The 20,117-nt window shown below is 43.6% G+C and overlaps 1 protein-coding gene across 4 annotated transcripts in view; it reads right to left on the bottom strand.

Moving 5' to 3' along the window:
* Window positions 1–20,117, bottom strand: part of CLUAP1 (clusterin associated protein 1) — a 37,439-nt gene that overhangs the window by 4,944 nt on the left and 12,378 nt on the right. For 2 of the 4 annotated variants that reach the window (XM_055341344.1, XM_055341345.1), the window contains exons 7-11: window positions 14,310–14,443; window positions 10,357–10,498; window positions 7,908–7,980; window positions 6,980–7,057; window positions 2,284–2,391 (exon numbers count right to left, since the gene is read on the bottom strand). In XM_055341344.1, the coding sequence (XP_055197319.1) occupies window positions 2,284–2,391; window positions 6,980–7,057; window positions 7,908–7,980; window positions 10,357–10,498; window positions 14,310–14,443 (535 nt within the window). The remainder of the gene's footprint in view (window positions 1–2,283; window positions 2,392–6,979; window positions 7,058–7,907; window positions 7,981–10,356; window positions 10,499–14,309; window positions 14,444–20,117) is intronic. The other 2 variants (XM_055341346.1, XM_055341347.1) reach the window with 1 other exon arrangement.

Genomic DNA, 20,117 nt, shown 5'->3' with positions numbered 1-20,117 from the left:
CTGCACATGTTGTGAGAAAAATCACTGAATCCCACTCTGAGTATCTATGGGGTAGAACAGCTCTGCTATCTGCTGAAAAAAGAAATGGCAGTCTCCCTACACAGACCAACATTACCTGTGTTTGAATCTATGTCTGAGCTCCAAAGAGAAAAACTTTTGAGGATCACAATTAGTTCATCTTTAAAAATATTCTTCACTCATGGATGCCCAGCTGTGACTGCTGCAAACACCTAGGAGCCATCCTTCACTGCTGGAGGCAGAGAGCTCTACCCCCACCTGGAGGCTGAGGAAGGAGCCCCGGGACCCCAGGTTCACGCCTCGAGGCAAAGGCAGTGAGGCAGCTGAGAGAGGAACTTGCTCACGACAGGCCTGGGTGACCACCAGGAGCTAATACAGAAACCTTCCTTGATCAGATTAAATGCAAATCTTGTGTTTTCTAAAGCCCTTATACTTTTTAGCTTTTATTTTTGCTGGCTGAGTGCTCAGCAGTAAAATTTAGGAGCAGCAGTGCATTCATGAGCCAATCACAAACGTTTTCAGAGCCTCAGCTCCCATTTGTACAATGGGAGTCATAACCTCTAACCTCCATTTATATCATGAAGCTGTTAAAAAATAAAAGGACAGGGGTGCCTGAGTGGCTCAGCTGGCCGAGCGTACAACTTTTGATTTCAGCTTAGGTCATGATCTCAGGGTCATGGGAATGAGTCCCACCCACACTGGGCTCCGCACTCTGTGTGGAGTTTGCTTGAGATTCTCTCTCCCTCTCCCTGCCCTCCATCCCATCCGAGTGCGCTCTTACTCTCTATAAATTAAATAAATGTTTTAAAAACAACAAAAAAAGATCAGTTAATAGCAAAACTTAATATAAAACAAAGATAATTTACCTCTGAAATATACTATGCATACAAAAATGCAAACTGCTCCAAAAATTAACAGATGATAGATAGACGTTTCCATTTATTTATTTTTTTAAGATTTTATTTATTTATTCGTGAGAGACACTGAGAGAGAGAGAGGCAGGGACACAGGCAGAGGGAGAAGCAGGCTCCCCACAAGGAGCCCAATGCGGGACTTGATCCCAGATCTCGGGATCACGCCCTGAGCCAAAGGCAGATGCTCAACTGCTGAGCCACCCAGGCGTCCCAGTACATAGATTTTTTTTTCATAGATGTTTTTAAAAGCAAGTATAGGGATCCCTGGGTGGCGCAGCAGTTTGGCGCCTGCCTTTGGCCCAGGGCGCGATCCTGGAGACCCAGGATCGAATTCCACGTCGGGCTCCCGGTGCATGGAGCCTGCTTCTCCCTCTGCCTGTGTCTCTGCCTCTCTTTCTCTCTGTGACTATCATAAATAAATAAATAATAAAAAAATTTTAAAAAAAAGCAAGTATAGAGCAATGTAGTAGTGTCTCTCAAAACAAAGATCTACATAAACTTTAAGAATTCCATTTTTAATAGTACAAACACTGCAGATAAGCAGAAAGATGTATATACCAGGAAAAAAGGAAAAAATAACTTAAATATATATATTTTAAATATCTTTTAATATGAGAATGCTCAAGTAAATTATGGGTACAGTCATGCTATGGAAAATTATGCAGTTGTCAAAAAGAATGAAGTGGATTTTATTTTACTGACATGGGAGAAGTTCTGATATATTTAATAATAACTTTTTTTAAAAAAAAGCAAGCTGCAGAACCATACGCAAAGTCTGGTTCCACTTAGGTTACAAAATATATCAGCTGATCTTTGTGTATTTCGCTGTATGTGTGTGCACGTCCATATGTGGAAAGGCGATCTGAAAGACACACCCCCCAGCTACCAACCAGGACCCCTAGAGGGTAGCAAGTGACACATGAAGAAAACCCTGGGGGACACCCACATTTACTCCACAGATTTTATTGCTTCAGTCTTCAGCAGTGAGAAAGTACAAACTAGAAGATTTTTTAAAAGGCAGAGATGGTTGGGAGTCCTTCCTGCATGCATTAATTCTCTGATTATAGGGGATGTCACTGCACTGAGAGCTGTCTGGACCAAGAAGGGCGGAATGCAGCTCAGTGGCAGAGGCAGTGTACTCCCGTGGCCTCTGTGAGATACCCCCGGCCACAAAGAAGCATCAGCTCTTCCTGGGACCACAGGTAAGAGTATTACAGCAAAGGTGAGCGCTGAGCAGTTTAAGAGCCAAAACCTCATGAACAGGAGGGCAGGATGACCTCCGGAGCAGAAGTCACCCAAACTGTTCTGTGACAGGGCACGGGGAGGAGGGCAAGTGACAGCAGCTGCGTACCTTGGATGAGCACCTCCATGGCTGTCCGAGGCTTGGACAGCTGCCGCTCCTCCAATTCACTGTCAGATTCATCATCTTCCTGGATGTCAATGTCTGAGTTGTCATTACCTGGAGGAACACAAGTACACAAAACACAAGGGCGACTCCATCATTACCTCTAAAACAGCTTCTAGCAACAGGATTCTTGTGTAAAAACATCTGTACTTCTCAGCCTTTTTTTTTTTTAATAAATTAATTTTTATTGGTGTTCAATTTACCAACATACAGAATAATAACACCCAGTGCTCATCCCGTCAAGTGTCCCCCTCAGTGCCCGTCACCCATTCACCCCCATCCCCCGCCCTCCTCCCCTTCCACCACCCCTAGTTCGTTTCCCAGAGTTAGGAGTCTTTATGTTCTGTCTCCCTTTCTGATATTTCCCACACATTTCTTCTCCCTTCCCTTATATTCCCTTTCACTATTATTCATATTCCCCAAATGAATGCTTCTCAGCCTTTCTTTTGGTGATTAGATTCTATGAAACTCTTGGGATTTGCCTGGAAATATTTAGTGAGGAGTTAACGCAGACAATGAGATACTGTTTTTTTTTTGTTGTTGTTGTTGTTGTTATTTGTCTTTTTCAAATAATCTTCCAAAGCAAGACAAAAACGGGTCAGAATACATCAATTAGAAACATTATTCTGGGGCAGCCCCGGTGGCGCAGCAGTTTAGCGCCGCCTGCAGCCCGGGGTGTGATCCTGGAGACCCTGGATGGAGTCCCACGTTGGGCTCCCTGCATGGAGCCTGCTTCTCTCTCTGCCTGTGTCTCTGCCTCTCTTTCACTCTCTCTGAATAAATAAATAAATCTTTAAAAAAAAAGAAAAAAGAAACATTATTCTGGGGACCCCTGGGTGGCTCAATGGTTGAGCTTCTGCCTTCGGCTCAGGGCATGATCCTGGGGTCTGGGATTGAGTCCCACACTGGGCTCCTTGTGGGGAGGCTGCTTCTCCCTCTGTCTATGTCCCTGCCTATCTGTGTGTCTCTCGTGAATAAATAAATGAATGAATGAATGAATGAATGAATGAATATATTTTTTATGAATTTATTTTTTATTGGTGTTCAATTTGCCAACATATAGAATAATACCCAGTGCTCATCCCATCAAGTGCCCACCTCAGTGCCCGTCACCCAGTCACCCCCACCCCCAATACATAAGTCTTAAAAAAAAGAAAGAAAGAAAGAAAGAAAGAAAGAAAAGAAAAGAAAAAAAAAAAGAAAAGAAAAGAAAAGAAAAGAAAAGAAAAGAAAAGAAAGAAAGAAACATTCTGGCAGGTGAAACTAAAATTGAACAGCCAGCCATCAAGGTAATTCTTGGTTAGCTGGGGGGAAAACCATTTTCTGTGCCGTGTTAGGTGCTGTTACCCCAACTCTTTGTGGATAACAGAGATGGGGAAGCAGAGCCCCCTGAGAAGGTGAGTGCACCAAAACAAGACAGCAGCCAAGACACAGACCAGGCTGGGAATGGCCAAGCACGGCTGGCCTGAGAAAGATGGCAGCCTAGTGAGCAGCAATGAGAACAGGTGCTCAGGATGTTGCTTCCGGGAGAGAATTCCATTACAGGCAAATAGAGAAAACTCTCAGTGCAACAGCCTTATACATTCATTTCTTAAATACTCTCCTGGAGTCTTGTGCAGGTTGGACATTTCCTCAAGGGAACCTCTAGAATGAGAGTTTCCACAGTGGGGAGAAAAAGCTTTCACTGTTCACTGTCCAGCCAGATTCCTGCAACCAGGGAGAGACACTGGTTCTAGAAGGACGGAAGTTGAGGTGTTTGCAGCTGCTGTTCTGATCACTGAGTCGAAGTAAGTTTGGAAGGACAGTAATTGTGCGTCTATGAAAAGGCTCTGCTTAGCCTCTGCTGTAAACAGGTAATGAAATGGCAGTTGCATCTAGCAGGGCAGCAGGGGAAAGTTCTCCATTTTCTTCACTGCAGAAAGAGCTGTGCCCTTCCCCTTGGTGGGGGTTGGGGAGGAAACCCAGGAGTCAGGGCAAGTGTGGGGAATAGCATCCTGCACAAACCTCAACACTACCTATCTGAAAACTACCATCTTACAAAAGCCTATACAAAGAATATGATGAAATATTAACACAAATTAATGTCTATAACATGAAATTACTATTCAAACTTTGTTCACTTTTTATTTCATCCAGGAATATTGTGACATTGCATCATTACCCTATGCGATATAAATCAAGTATTATGAATTTTAAAATATCAATACATGTTTCTCAAGCTCAACATTTCTTCTGAAAATTCAAACCAATACACTAAATTAATGCATGCTGTAACTGAAATCACCAAGTTATCAGTGATGCATTAAAATTAAGTATGGCAGACAAGAGTGCCCATAAAATTCAAAGAGAAAAGAATAATCTTTCCAAGAAATGGTGCTGAGACAACTGGATAGCCACATGTCCAACAATGAGGTTGGATGCCTACCTACACCATATGTAAAAATTAACTCAAAATGGATCAGAAACCTAAGTAAGAGTTATACTATAAAAGTCCTGGAAGAAAACCCAGGGATAAATCCTAGTGACCTTAAATTAGGCAGTGGTTTCTTAGGTATGACACTAAAAACAAGTAACAAAAGGAAAACTGATAGTGTGGACTTTATTAAAACTTTATGCAGCCAAAGCCATCAAAGCCATCAGCAAGAAACTGAAAAGATGGCCCAGAGAATGAGAGAAAGTATTTGCAAATCCCAGATCACATAAAGATCTAGTATCCGGAATATACAGAAGAACTCATACAATTCAATAATAATAATAAAAAAAAACCCAACTTAAAAATGTCCAAAGACTTGAATAAACCTCTCCAAAGAAGATTTATACAAATGGCCAATAAGCAATGAAAAGATGCTCCATTTCATTAGCTATCAGAGGAATTCACATCAAAATCACAATGAGATATACTTCACGCCCACTTTAACTATTTGTGTCTCCTTTCAGATCAGCACAGTCCAAAAGAAATGTAATACCAGCTGGCAGATATATAATTTAAAATTGTCTAGTAACTATATTAAAGTAAAAAGAAATAGGTAAATTAATTTTAGTGCTATTTTACTTAACCCAATATATCCAAAATATCATTCCAATAAGTAAACAACATAAAATACTAATTAATGAATAATTTTACTTTCTTTCATGCTAAGTCATTGAAACCTATTGTATATTTTCCACAATCAACACACCTCAATTTGGACCAGCCACATTGGAAGTACTCAAGAGTCACACATGGTTTATGGCCAGTTACTGGGTGGCACAGTTCTAGACTCTGAGCTCCGTGAGCACTTCACTCATCACTATGTTCTAAGTGCCAGCAAAATGCCTGACATGTAGTAGGCATGCAGTAAATTAAGTGTTAAATGCAGGAACATCTACTCTCCACCATACCATAAAAACTAAACTACAGCAAGGTTACTAATGTGCTTTCTAGAAACTTCTGGGTCATTTTATGGATTTACCACCAGCAGTGAGGTTTAAAAGGATAGTGGGAAGTCGAAGGCTGCCCTTACTTCTATTACAGGGTACTCGAACAAAATGCTTGACCTTTTTAACCCCAGGGCATTCTCCTGTCTCTAAGCATTCAGACTTTCTCTTCCTCAAGTCCCTTCCTCCAAACTCATTGCCTCACTGAGCTCTGGTCCCCACTCTCTTACAGACTCTCAGGTCTCTCTCTCCTCAACTGGTAGCTCCTTTCTCCTCAGATCCACTTATTTTAGCTTTGCTTAAATAGTACTTCCTTTTTTTTCTTTTTAAAGATTTTATTTATTTATTCATGAGAGATACAGAGAGAGAGAGAGGCAGAGTCACAGGCAGAGGGAGAAGCAGGCCCCATGCAGGGAGCCCGATGTGGGACTCGATCCCGGGTCTCAGGATCACACCCTGGGCTGCAGGCAGCGCTAAACCGCTGCGCCACCAGGACTGCCCTAAATAGTACTTCCTAAACGAAGCCTACACTGACTCCCTATTTAAAATCCAATTCCATCCCACCCTCTCCATCCTTTCTCTGCTCTACTTTCTCCCCAACCCCAGGGTCACCTTCTGCACTCAGCTTGCTCAGTGTTTGTGTCCTCTCACTGGCAAGCAGACTGGTTAAAGCAAGGGATCCCTGTCTCTCGTCCACTAGCGAATCCTTTGCATCCAGAATAGATCTTCAACAATGATTTGTTGCACTCGATCTCTTATCACTCCTGAATTTTGCTCATTCTTGCTCTTAATCATGTCCATGTCCTATTAGGTTTTTCTGTTCAGAGAAGTCTTTCAGAAAGTCTTCCTTTATATATCTTCCCCTGATCCCAATTCTCTGAACAATGCTCCCACATATATAGCACAGCAAAGAAAAACAGAACATCTTAAGAACTTTGGGATGAACAGAACTGAGAATGAGTCTTCATGTTTTCCTAACTTCTTTGCCCACCCCAAGCTAATTAAGTGCTATCCTTCATTCAGTTTATTTCAAATGGAAATCACTTTTCCAAAAAAAGCTAAATCAGAGATGCTCCTATGAATGCTTGTCCTTCAAGAGATCCCAAATCTATGGATCACAAAATTAAACTGTGAGTTTAGAAGCATAAAACAGTATCAGTGAGGAAAGTCTTACATGCTGGTCTGGGGACAGAGCAGGGTGCAGTCAACCAACCAGGGCTCTTACCTGCGCCAGGCCTCTCAGGAGGGGATAAATTCCATGCAGGCTTATCACTTAGGGCTGCTTCAGGCTCTCCTGGCTCACCTGGAACCATAAAGGTAAGGGGCTGCTTCGGCTAGAGAGGCCCTGGGAATTCCCTAAACTTGCCCCTAAAGGATCTCCCCGAAGTCCTTACTGTCCTTCCAGAGCTTCCTGAGATTAGAAGAGGCATAGGACAAGTACAGAGGAGAAAAGTACAAAGACAGAGAGAGCCACTGTGGGTATACATGCCCGAAGTCCTATATACATGCCTGAAGTCCTCAAGCACAGGAGAATAAAGTATATCGTCATAAAAAAAGTATACCGTCCCCTTCAAGAGAAGGAGAACTCTGAGACAGGGCCGTGAATGCAGCATGAAGACCATGCACTGCTGTCACTCCCGAGGCTGACCTGACACCTTGGTGAAGTTTGTGGGTGAAGCATGCTAACCAGTCACAAGCAGCAGTCCCCACCAGCTGACAGTCTCACTGGACCATCTTGGATGATTACTGGGGGCCACATGATGGCTATGATGGTAGGGGGACGGACCCTAAGGAAGTGACCCCTTCATGGGCATAGCACTATGGCACTTGCTTTCTATCAATCTGCCCTAAAATAAGGACCCTACAGACCCCCAAGACCCAGTTTTCTTTCATGGTTATATGTTACATGCAATTCAAACTAACAGTATCATTGAAATGGGAAAACAGTATTTTAGTTGACAAGAAAACCAGATGTGCTTTAAATACTATGTAATTTGAACCAACCTCTTGAGCTCTTGAGCGAAAAGAGTACTGGATACAGAACATGTGAGAAAACTGCCTTTTGAAAATAAATAAAATATACATACAGATTTCTTTCAGGACTACTAACACTGGCACAGAGGAAACAGCCCTGTCTGAGAGTGTGGCCTTACTTCCACTCCTGAGCAGGCGCTTCTCCTCCTCCTTCAGCTTGTTCTGCATCAGGCGCAGAGTATTTTCAGCTTCCTAGGGAACAACAAACACAAGACTCAGAAGAAAGGACCCTGTTCCGGACTGCTTTATTGTTCTTTAGCATCTAGGTACGTAGGGCTAAGTCTGTGCTGCAGGACCAGCCAGGATCTAAAATACACGAGAAGGATCAGTGCCCAGTCAACAAGCAGGGCTGGGTCCCAGCACCCCTGTTCTCTGCCAGCAGCCCAGAGAAAGGTAGGCAGCCAGAAGTGGGGCAGCTGACCTCCCCCCCGAGCCCTAAAGAACACGAAAGGACCCACTGAAATGCCCATCACGTGTGTCACTGTGCAATGCCAACAGGGGAGCAGATGCATCAACTACGGGACAGTACAGGGCTCCTGCTCCAAAGACCAAAGCTCTGCACCACTCCAGCCCCAAAACATGCTAAATGGTGGGGCTGATCACAATGAAAAGAGAAGAAAAGAAAAGAAAAGAGAAGAGAAGAGAAGAGAAGAGAAGAGAAGAGAAGAGAAGAAGAGAAGAGAAGAGAAGAGAAAGAGAGAAAGAGAAAGAAAGAAAAGAAAGAAAGAAAGAAAAAGAAAGAAAGAAAGAAAGAAAGAAGAAAGAAAGAAAGAAAGAAAGAAAGAAGAAAGAAAGAAAGAAAGAAAGAAAGAAAGAAAGAAAGAAAGACGAGTCTAGTTTTTAGGGGCACAAAAGCTAACGCTTCAGCTCAGTTACCAAATGTAGCCCTAATTACTGTCAAAAGAGAGACTATGAGAGGAGATTGGCCTTTAAATATTTGTTGTCGTTCTAAACATTATAATGAAAGTTCTGTTTCATGCATGAGATCGCCTTCAGGCCCAAGTGCTAGAAGCACAGAGAGTCTGCGTGAACACAAGAGGAGGAAAAAACCTGCATCCTGAGGCATGTGTTCTGGCACACTCTGTACATAGGGGTGACCACACACGACAGCACAAAACACTCCCTTTACCTTCACTGGCCCTTTTTGGTTCTTTCCCAGACATTCAACGTTTAAAATGTCCTGAACTCCAGGCTCTTTGCACTGCCCTCAAAACGTGCCTGTGCTATACCCCTGCTGCCCTGCAGCCTGCCCCTACTACAGAGCAATGGTGGCAACGGGCTCCGTGTCAAGATAAACATGTCCACAGAGGCACAGGAATCCTCCCAGCCAGCCCTCCCCTCCAACAAAACAGCTTCACCTGATTTAAACACCCAAGTTTGCAGGAAGACTGGCATAACCTTTATACCAAAATCTGTCACAGAGTGTGAGAAAGGGAGACTGTAGACCAATATCATCATGAACGCAGATTCTAAGTGACCCTTCTTAGGTTAAGCAGAAATATCTCCAAGGGATAAGGCCAATTCAAAAAGTGATAGTAACTTGGTCCAATTTCATTTGCTCTGAATTCCATATTTATCAGCTCACGCTGGGACCAGAAACACTCCTTCCAAAGTGGCCGTGAGCACTGAGATGAGAGGAACCTGTAAGACGGCTGGTTCTGGGTCACATGCATTTTCCACAATAATCAATACACTGCATCCTCTTTATAAAGAAGTTGCTGATAAACTGGTCTGAATGATTCAAGTAACCAAGGCCCCTGAAAATCTTTCAATGAACTGGCCAAGTCTTGAGATCTTTATCCAAGACCAGTTACCGACTCTGTGGGACTCAGTGCAAATTAATATGCACTTAAAGGGACACCTGGGTGGCTTAGTGATTAAGCATCTGCCTTCGGCTCAGGACGTGATCCCCAGGTCTGGGGATCAAGACCCACATTGGGCTCCCTGCAAGGAGCCTGCTTCTCCCTCTGTCAATGTCTCTGCCTCCATTCTCTCTCTGTCTCTCTCATGAATAAATAAAATCTTTTTAAAAAAATGCACTTAAAAACTATTAAGAATTTCAAGCCAGGGACACCTGGGTGGCTCAGCAGTTGAGCATCTGCCTTCAGCAGAGGGCATGATCCTGGAGTCTCTGGATCGAGTTCTGCATCGGGCTCCCTGCATGGAGCCTGCTTCTCTCTCTGATATGTCTCTGCCTCTCTCTGTGTGTCTCTCATGAATAAATGAATAAAATCTTTAAAAAAAAAAAAAGAATTTCAAGCCAGTGATAGCACAGCATTAAAGTAAGAACAGGCCCTCCTAAGCCATGTCTTATTCAACTACGTGGTCATGTGTCGGCCCCGTCTGCAGTCCTACTGACCAAATCCATCAGACTGCTGACAACCCGGTGCTCAAGCGACACTAGGAGTTAAACAAAAGTGTCACATGAGCAATCCTTACACTTGATCAGGGAGAAAAAAACATTCGCAGATTTTTTTTTCTACAGTATTTACAAAGTGACACATCAACAAGTACAAAATAACACACCAGGAGGAATGGTCTGTACAGAAATATGGGCTGAGCACTTACCTCAAACCTTTCTTGCTCCATTCTATGATGGTCCTCGAGTTGCTGTTCCAGATAAGCCAGATTTCGAAATTTCTCTAGATAAACGTCATACTGCTTTTGCAACTCCTCCTCGATCTTCTCATATTCATCCATAAAAGCTGGCCTGAAACAACCAAATGAAATAAAAAGTAAAAGATGGATCACTAAACAGTAGTTTGAAACAAGTACTCTGAGTTCCAGGTGCCATCACGGTTTGCTGTAGAAAAGTCCTTAGCTGGAGAGGGTTCTTCATCTCGTAGCTGCTTACAGCCCAGTTCTCTTTTCTTCTCCCTCCCTCCCTTCAAAATGAACATACTTATTATTTTTTCTAATCAAAAGCTCTCTGTAAAAATTAGAAATAATCTCAAAGTATGAAGAATAGGGTAAAAATTACTCATAATTCTATCACCAGGTATAAGCACTTAATATTTGGTAAGCATCCTTCCAGACTTTTCTACGCATGGATCCATATAGGAATGCATTTCTTGGGATCCCTGGGTGGCGCAGCGGTTTGGCGCCTGCCTTTGGCCCAGGGCCCGATCCTGGAGACCCGGGATCGAATCCCACGTCGGGCTCCCGGTGCATGGAGCCTGCTTCTCCGTCTGCCTGTGTCTCTGCCTCTCTTTCTCTCTATGTGACTATCATAAATAAATAAAAATTAAAAAAAAAAGGAATGCATTTCTTGGGATCCCTGGGTGGCGCAGCGGTTTGGCGCCTGCCTTTGGCCCAGGGCGCGATCCTGGAGACCTGGGATCGAATCCCACGTCGGGTTCCCGGTGCATGGAGCCTGCTTCTCCGTCTGCCTGTGTCTCTGCCTCTCTCTCTCTCTCTCTCTGTGACTATCATAAATAAATAAAAATTAAAAAAAAAAGAAAGAAAGAGAAGTTCTTAGACCATGATCAGAGTGGTCTTTATCTCTCTTTAAAAAAAAAAAAAAAAAAAAAAAAGGAATGCTTTTTTTTTTTTTTTTTAGGGATGCATTTTTAAATATCATTAAGTATATTACCATCTTCGATGAAGCTTTGCAGTCTTTTTTCTTACTCAAAATGCCTTGGGGGGATCCCTGGGTGGCTCGGCGGTTTGGCGCCTGCCTTTGGCCCAGGGCGCGATCTTGGGAGTCCCGGGATTGAGTCCTGCGTCGGGCTCCCGGCATGGAGCCTGCTTCTCCCTCCTCCTGTGTCTCTGCCTCTCTCTCTATGTCTATCATAAATAAATTAATTTTTAAAAATGCCTTGGATCTTTTTTTTTTTAAGATTTTATTTATTCATGAGAGACACAGAGAGAGAAGCAGAGACACAGGCAGAGGGAGAAGCAGGCTCCAAGCAGGGAGCCTGACATGGGACTCGATCCTGGGTCTCCAAGATCAGGCCCCGGGCCAAAGGTGGCGCTAAACCGCTGAGCCACCCAGGCTGCCCAATGGTTTGGATTTTAATAAAGACTTAAAAATTAATCACATATCAAAAATACCTCACAAGGGATTTCTGGGTGGCGCAGCAGTTTGGCGCCTGCCTTTGGCCCAGGGCGCGATCCTGGAGACCCGGGATCGAATCCCACGTCAGGCTCCCGGTGCATGGAGCCTGCTTCTCCCTCTGCCTGTGTCTCTGCCTCTCTCTCTCTCTCTCTGTGACTATCATAAATAAATTAAAAAAAAAATTAAAAAAACAAACAAAAATACCTCACAAAATCAAGAAGTTAAATGTATGCATTATCTTACTTGAGCATAATATTCTGCAGTCTGGATGCTCCAAAATGTAGTCTGTCCCCTAATAAGGGAAATATAGGTTGCTACAAATTAAAGCTAATTTTTAAAAATGATTTTTATTTTTATTTGAGAAAGCAAGTGAGCATATACATGCAAGCAGTGGGGAAGAGAGGGGCAGACGGGGAGAGAGAGAGAAAATCTTCAAGCAGACTCCCCGCTGAGTGGGGAGCCCAATGTGGGGCTCAATCTCATGACTCTGAGATCATGACTTGAGCTGAAACCAAGAGTCCCAACACTTAACTGAGCCATCCAGACATCCCTAAAGCTAAGTTTTTAACAATATAAAATCTAAAACCAAAACTATAACACAAAAACCTGTTTCAACTGGTTTGTTATACCTATTTTTTTCTCTTATTTTTGATCTTAAAGGGAAAACTCTCTTCTTTTAAAAACATAAACAGATGGGGCAGCCCAGGTGGCTCAGTGGTTTAGCGCCACCTTCAGCCCAGGGTGTGATCCTGGAGATAGGAGATCGAGTCCCACATCAGGCTCCCTGCATGGAGCCTGCTTCCCCTACTCCATGTCTCTGCCTCTCTGCCTGCCTCTCTCTCTCTCTCTCTCTCTCTCTCTCTCTCTCTCTCCGTGTCTCTCATGAATAAATAAATAAATCTTTAAATATATATATATATAAACAGATAAGCTAAATAATAATATATAACCTTAGGAGTAGAGAAAACATATGAACTCTTCTATTGAAAGGCCATGAAACTTAACAAAAATGAATTTATCCCTGAGAGGTAGAATTTTTTTTTTAATTTTTTTTTAAATTTTTATTTATTTTATGATAGTCACCGAGAGAGAGAGAGAAAGAGAGGCAGAGACACAGGCAGAGGGAGAAGCAGGCTCCATGCACCGGGAACCCGACGTGAGATTCGATCCGGGGTCTCCAGAATCGCGCCCTGGGCCAAAGGCAGGCGCCAAACCGCTGCGCCACCCAGGGATCCCGAATTTTTTAATGAGATACATGTATCAGGTGGCCCAGAATCCAAAAGTGAAATGGCTTGCCAGTGGCTAGTGCTCCCTGGATTACACGTATCTCCACAGATGCCAGGACAGTAGCCAGGGTGTGGCCCAGTCACCAGTACCTCCAAAAAGCAAGACATCCAGACAGATGCAGCAGCTACACAGACGGAGTGAAGAGAGAAAAATAAAGGGAGAATGAAAAGGAAGAGAAGCAGTGTAGCAGAACGATAGAGCAAGAGAAAGAAGATGCAAAACGAGAGTGAGAGAGAGCGTGTGGGTGCACACACAGGCTCCAAGAAAATGTGAGGAACACACTTGAAAAGCTCTAATGAGGGCAGCCCTGGTGGCGCAGCAGTTTAGGGCCGCCTGCAGCCCAGGGTGTAATCCTGCAGACCTGGGATCGAGTCCCAAGTCGGGCTCCCTGCATGGAGCCTGCTTCTCCCTCTGCCTGTGTCTCTGCCTCTCTCCCTCTCTCTGCGTCTCTCATGAATAAACAAATTAAAAAAAGAAAAAAAGAGGGATCCCTGGGTGGCGCAGTGGTTTGGCGCCTGCCTTTGGCCCAGGGCACAATCCTGGAGACCCGGGATCGAATCCCACATCGGGCTCCCGGTGCATGGAGCCTGCTTCTCCCTCTGCCTGTGTCTCTGCCTCTCTCTCTCTCTCTGTGACTATCATAAATAAAAATAAAAATTAAAAAAAAAAAAAAAGAAAAAGAAAAAGAAAAGCTCTAATGACCTGGAGGGTATTTTGCACCACTACTATCCATTCATATTACCTGGAAAAAGGTATTTTCAGGGAGGGAAAGTCAAAAGAAAGATTAATTACTGTCAAGAAAAATAAAAGTCTAAAATCTATTCAAACTAAGAAATGAGAGTATGCTTCTGTGTCTACCTCGTTTAGGGCAAGGCACAGATCTTAGGAGAGGAGCCTTATGTAACTTTCACCATCTGGATTCACTTACTCTGCCCTGCATTCCAAGAAGCTGTAAAGGACTAAAGGGAGGTTCGAGAATTAAGCAATTTCCCAGGCACACTGAAAGCAGCAAAGATAATGAGTTTGGCAGAGCACTTGTTAGGATGCATGTGGCCCGCACACGAACCAGTCCAGATGATCTTATGCCCAAGGGGCCAAAGCCACTGACCACAAGTCCTCACTCTGCTTGAACTGCCAAAGACAACTCTCATCCCACTCTTCAGGTGTTCATATCTACCTGACGCTCTGCAGAGTCTGGAGCCGCTTCCGATTTCTTTCCAGTTCTAATTTCCTCTTCTCGATTTTGGCTTCTAAATTAGCTTCATCAGAAGCCACATTATTGAGCAGATCTTTAGTCTTCTGGACCTGCGCCTGCATTGAATAGGAAATGAATGGGCCAGTGAGGAACTCCGACCTGACTCCTGGAAGAGAGGATGTGCACAACTCCTCAGGCACAGTGACATCACACTACAGAAAAGCAAAAGTAAACATACAGAGCAAACCCTCCCCTAAGCCATCGCTCAGTTCACCAACCATTTTGGCAGGAGGCCACATAGGTCCACAAAAAAAATGATCCTTTTTCCATGAAAAGAGGATGCTTGTCCCCAGGAAAACAAATGAAAACAGAAAGAACAGTGTCCTGAGCAGAGGGGAGCAAGGCCCAGACCTCCTGTGCAGCTCACTTGCTCACAGTGCTTACATACACTCTGGACTGTTAGCCTGCCTTTATTCACATTGTTCAGCCACCCCCCACCCCATTACAAATATCTGACTCATGGAATATATCCACTACCAAGTATGGCTTTATTTAGGAAGGGACAAAAAGAAACATTCAGTGGTCCCAGCCCTCACCCACTGCTTGCTGGGACTGAGAAAGTTCCTCCCACTGGCAAGTAAGCCTCAACTATAGACTAAAACAGAGAAACTACGGCACTGAAGTCAGTGAGAAAGTGGCTCCTTCAGTGGACCCAGCTTTTGGGAGGGAGCCTGGGCAGCAGGGCCAGAGAAAGAAGGGGAAGGAGAGAGGGAAGGAGAGACCACAGACAAAACCTGCAGACCTCCCTGCAGGGGACACAGTCAAGAGCAAGTTCACGTGACATGGAGTAGTCAGAATGAACGCACCGTCTTCACACTCATCTTGTCTGGAAAGCCGGCCAGGTCAGGCCTGTGGCTCAGAGTTGCGATCCAATCCACTGCATTAGGAACAATGTCTGCACGCAGCCAGCTGACTATGCAACTGTCTTCCAAATTCTGACATTCCAACTCTGCCTTTAGTTCCTGATGCCCGACATGGGGCTCTCCCCTCCAGTACTCTGCACATGGGTTATGCCCCACAAAGGCTGGGGGTTTACCTGCAGGTCTCTAAGATGCTATGGGGTCCACAAGTCATCATCAAAGGAGCCCAGACACTCTAACTGGATATTTGGAAGCAACCACTTTTATTGTTTATTTATGGTTGAGTTTTTTCAAAGAAGTACACTAATCGTTTCTAAGATATTCTCATGAAAATAATCATATCACTATCCATTTGCTGCAAGTACTTTAAAAACTCCACAAGAAGGGGCAGCTCAGGTGGCTCAGCGGTTTAGCGCCGCCTTCAGCCCAGAGCATGATCCTGGAGACCCGGGATCGAGTCCCACGTCGGACTCCCTGCATGGAGCCTGCTTCTTTCTCCCTCTGCCTGTGTCTCTCCCTCTCTCCCTCTCTCTCTATCTCTCATGAATAAATAAATAAAACCTTTCAAATAAAAATAATAAAAACTCCACAAGAGATATAAATTCACTCTCACAACAGAAGACAAGGTGAGTTTCTGAACTCATGTAGACAGCAACTATATTTCTCTGAATCAAAGTCAGATTAAGCCTAGTGAATTTATCTGATTTCAAAAATAAAAGTAATTTTTTTAAAGGTTAAAAAACCTTTAAACCAGGGGCCCCAGTGGCTCAGTCAGTTAAGCATCCGTCTAACTCTTGGTTTTCGCTCAGGTCATGATCTCGGGAACGTGGGATCAAGCCCCATGTTGGGCTCTGCACTCAGCGGGGATTCCGCTTTAGATTCTTCCTCTCACTCTGCCTCTCCCCAACCATGCAGGTACATGCTCGCTCTCTCAAATAGATAAATAGATCTTTTTAGGGATGCCTGGGTGGCTCAGTGGTTGAACATCCGCCTTTGGCTCAGGGCATGACCCTGGGGTCCTTGGAACGAGTCCCGTATCAGGCTCCCCACAGAGCCTGCTTCTCCCTCTGCCTATGTCTCTGCCTCTGTTTATTTTTAAACATTATTATTATTAGAGTATTGAATATTATATAATGAATATATAAAAAAAAGATGTTATAAAAAAATATATATATATATAAATATATATATATAATATATATAAAGAAAAAAAGATGTTAAAAAAATAACTATCAGTGTGATAAACACAATTTCCCCTAGCTTTCTGAAACAACTATATATTATAACCCCTTTTCAGTATCCATGCTGTTGTTTTGGTTTTGCTTTTAGAATTATCAAACATCATGGATATTTTGTAGCAACTAACAGATACATTAAAAGGCCTTCACCAACTATGTTGTACACCTGAAACTAATGTTAACCTTGAGAGGATCCCTGGGTGGCTCAGTGGTTTAGAGTCTGCCTTTGAACAAGGGCGTGATCCTGGAGTCCTGGAATCGAGTCCTGCATCAGGCTCCCTGCATAGAGCCTGCTTCTCTCTCTGCCCATGTCTCTGCCTCTCTCTGTGTGTGTGTCTCTCATGAATAGATAAATAAAATCTTAAAAAAAAATGTTTTTTTTTTAAATCTTAAAAAAAAATGTTAACATTGCGTGTCAACTATATTTCAATTTAAAAAAGGAAATAGGGCAGCCCAAGTGGCTCAGTGGTTTAGCGCCACCTTTGGCCTGGGGCGTGATCCTGGAGTCCCCGGATCGAGTCCCACGTCGGGCTCCCTACATGGAGCCAGCCTGTTTCTCCCTCTGCCTGTGTCTCTGCCTCTCTCTCTCTGTCTCTCATTAATAAAAAAAATAAAATATTTTAAAAAAATAAAAAAGGAAATAATACATACATACATAAGGAGGTTCCCCCAAGAAATGAACAGTGCCCTCCTTTCACTATTCTAATATATACTTAGTGCTAAAGGCACATTCATGCCATGTTAACCTGATCCAGCCAGAACACTGACAAGCACAAGAGTATTAGCAGTTAAAAAACTTACATTGAGAAACAATCACAAACTTACAAACAGCTAGAGTAGAATACAAAGCATTTTTTCCTGACCCAGGTCAGAGTGGGTTGCTGGCTTGAGGTCCCATCACCTCTCAATATTTGTATTTCCCATGAACAAGGACTTTCTCTTTCCTTCACAACCATGATACAATCACTGAAACATGAAATGAACGCAGGTGCACCACCACCATGCAGTCCTCAGACTCTCTCAGATATCCCCACTTGTGCCGTGGCGTCCGTAACACCAGGCGGAGGTCACCCTGGCATTCGGTCATCACATTTCCTTGACTTCTTGGCCCTTCCTGGACTTCCATGTCCTTCCACTGCTGGAGAGAAGGGCCAAGCAGCTTGGAAAATGTCCTTCAATCTGCCTTTGTCTGATAAGCTTCAGATTATGCACCTTTTAGCAGAAACAGCACAGCTATCACTGAGTCCTATAGGGTGTGCAGGATTTTTATTTGTCCCACTACCAGCAACCTGATTAAGCAGGTGTCTGCCAGGATTCTCAAGTGGAGTCACTGTTTTCTCCTTTGTAATTACTAAGTACTCTTGAAAGGAACTACTTTGAAACTATAAGAAATAAATACTTTCTCTTCATCAGCTTTCAATATAGTCCTTTATTTTTTATATCAGTGAGAACTCATGGCCTCCCATTTCATTCAATGCTCTATGATCCATTACTATAATTTATTGATTTTGAAGCTTAAATTGTCCCTGGTTTGCTATCTATTTTGCAAAGGATTTTGATAGATCCCTTTCATTCTCTGGGCACGACGGGATCTTGTACTTTCCTGTTCCAGCCTCTGGACTCAGATGCTTCTTCCCAAGAGCCCTGGTTCCTTTTAGTGGAGAATGGCATTGAGAAGCCAAGATCTGATGGTAGGTTTGCTCAGAGCTAGGAAATGTATGAATGTGTATGTGGGCGTACATGGGCATGTACATAAATATGACATACACTCATGTGTACAAACATACATGCGTACCAAATGCATTCCTAGAGCTAGCCAGTTACCTGTCTATCCAATGAAAACTATGCACTTAGCCAACACCTCCAATTTCAGGGTTCATTCTAAGTTTTTCATATCCGTAACTGTTTTCCAACCGTGAAAACCTTGACTTCCGTTATCTTTAACATATTTACCTCCTGGATCTGTCTGCCTGCATGTAACTGATGTCCCATCTCAGCTGCCCTCCCTTCCTCACGGCTAAGGTTGAACCCTGGTGCTGGGTTGCCCAGGGAGTAGTACTGTTTTATGACAAGGATATTATAAAAACCTATCAATCTTAGAATTTACAGGGGGATCCCTGGGTGGCTCAGCAGTTTGGTGCCTGCCTTTCGCACAGGGCGCGATCCTGGAGTCCTGGGATCGAGTCCCACTTCGGGCTCCCAGCATGGAGCCTGCTTCTCCCTCCTCCTGCGTCTCTGCCTCTCTCTCTATCATAAAAAAAAAAAAAAAAAAAAAAAAAAAAAAAAAAAATCTTAGAATTTACAACTCTCAGCAAATTCTTGTTTTATGCTACTCCTAGTTTACATAAGGCTCTCCTATGTCTATTTTTTTAAAGATTTATTTATTTATTTATTTATTTATTTATTTATTTATTTATTTATTTATGATAGACACAGAGGGAGAGAGAGAGGCAGAGACACACAGGCAGAGGGAGAAGCAGGCTCCACACCAGGAACCAGACATGGGACTCGATCCCAGGTCTCCAGGATCGTGCCCCGGACCAAAGGCAGGCGCCAAACTGCTGAGCCACCCAGGGATCCCCTCTCCTATGTCTATTGAGTAAAATGAATCCCCCCAAAAATTAAAATAAAAAAATAAAATAAAATAAAATAAAATAAAATAAAATAAAATAAAATAAAATAAAATAAATCCCTAGTAATGACTGAATACCTACATGTGCTGGAGACTACAAATACCGCGCACTGTCATAATGAATGTACGTAATGACCCTATGTGGCAGACAATACCATTCTCCTCACTTTATGGATGAGCAAAGTGAGGCACAGCGTGGTTAAGTAACTTACTTAAGATCAGACAGTGGGATTCAAACCCAAGCAGTCTGAGTCTAGAGTCTCCCTCACTACTGCCCTCCAAATGAATGCATCAGGTAAGATGAGCAAATACTTGACTATAGGTAAGCAGTAAAGGATGGCGGTCATTCTATTCTTTATAGCGCTAGTTAGAAACCCTGTGCCCAGAAGCACCAGGGCGGTGCAGCTGGTTAAAGTGTCTGACTCTTGGTTTTGGCTCAAGTCGTGGTCTCAGGATTGTGAGATCGAGCCCTGTGTCAGGCTCCACAATCAGCAGGAAGTTTGCTTGAGATTCTCTCTCCTTCTCCTTCTCTCCTTCTCCCTCACTCAGCTAGCTCATGTGTTCACTCTCTCTCTGAAATAAATAAATCTTTTTTTAAGTCTTTTTTTTTTTTAAGATTTTATTTATTTATTCATGATAGTCACACAGAGAGAGACAGAGAGGCAGAGACACAGGCAGAGGGAGAAGCAGGCTCCATGCAGGGAGCCCGATGCGGGATTCGACCCCGGGTCTCCAGGATCGCGCCCCGGGCCAAAGGCAGGCACCAAACCGCTGCGCCACCCAGGGATCCCAAGTCTTTTTTTTTTTTTTAAGAGTTTATTTTTTTATTCATGAGAGACACAGAGAGAGAGAGGCAGAGACACAGGCAGAGGGAGAAGCAGGCTCCATGCAGGGAGCCCGACGTGGGACTCGATCCCGGGTCTCCAGGACCAGGCCCTGGGCTGAAGGCAGCGCTAAACCGCTGAGCCACCCCGGCTGCCCTGAAATAAATAAATATTTT

Source organism: Nyctereutes procyonoides, unplaced genomic scaffold (genome assembly GCF_905146905.1).
Source record: "Nyctereutes procyonoides isolate TBG_1078 unplaced genomic scaffold, NYPRO_anot_genome, whole genome shotgun sequence".
Taxonomy (NCBI): Eukaryota; Metazoa; Chordata; class Mammalia; order Carnivora; family Canidae; genus Nyctereutes; species Nyctereutes procyonoides.
Note: the sequence above shows the minus strand (reverse complement) of the source record. Positions and strands in the feature narration are given on the sequence as shown.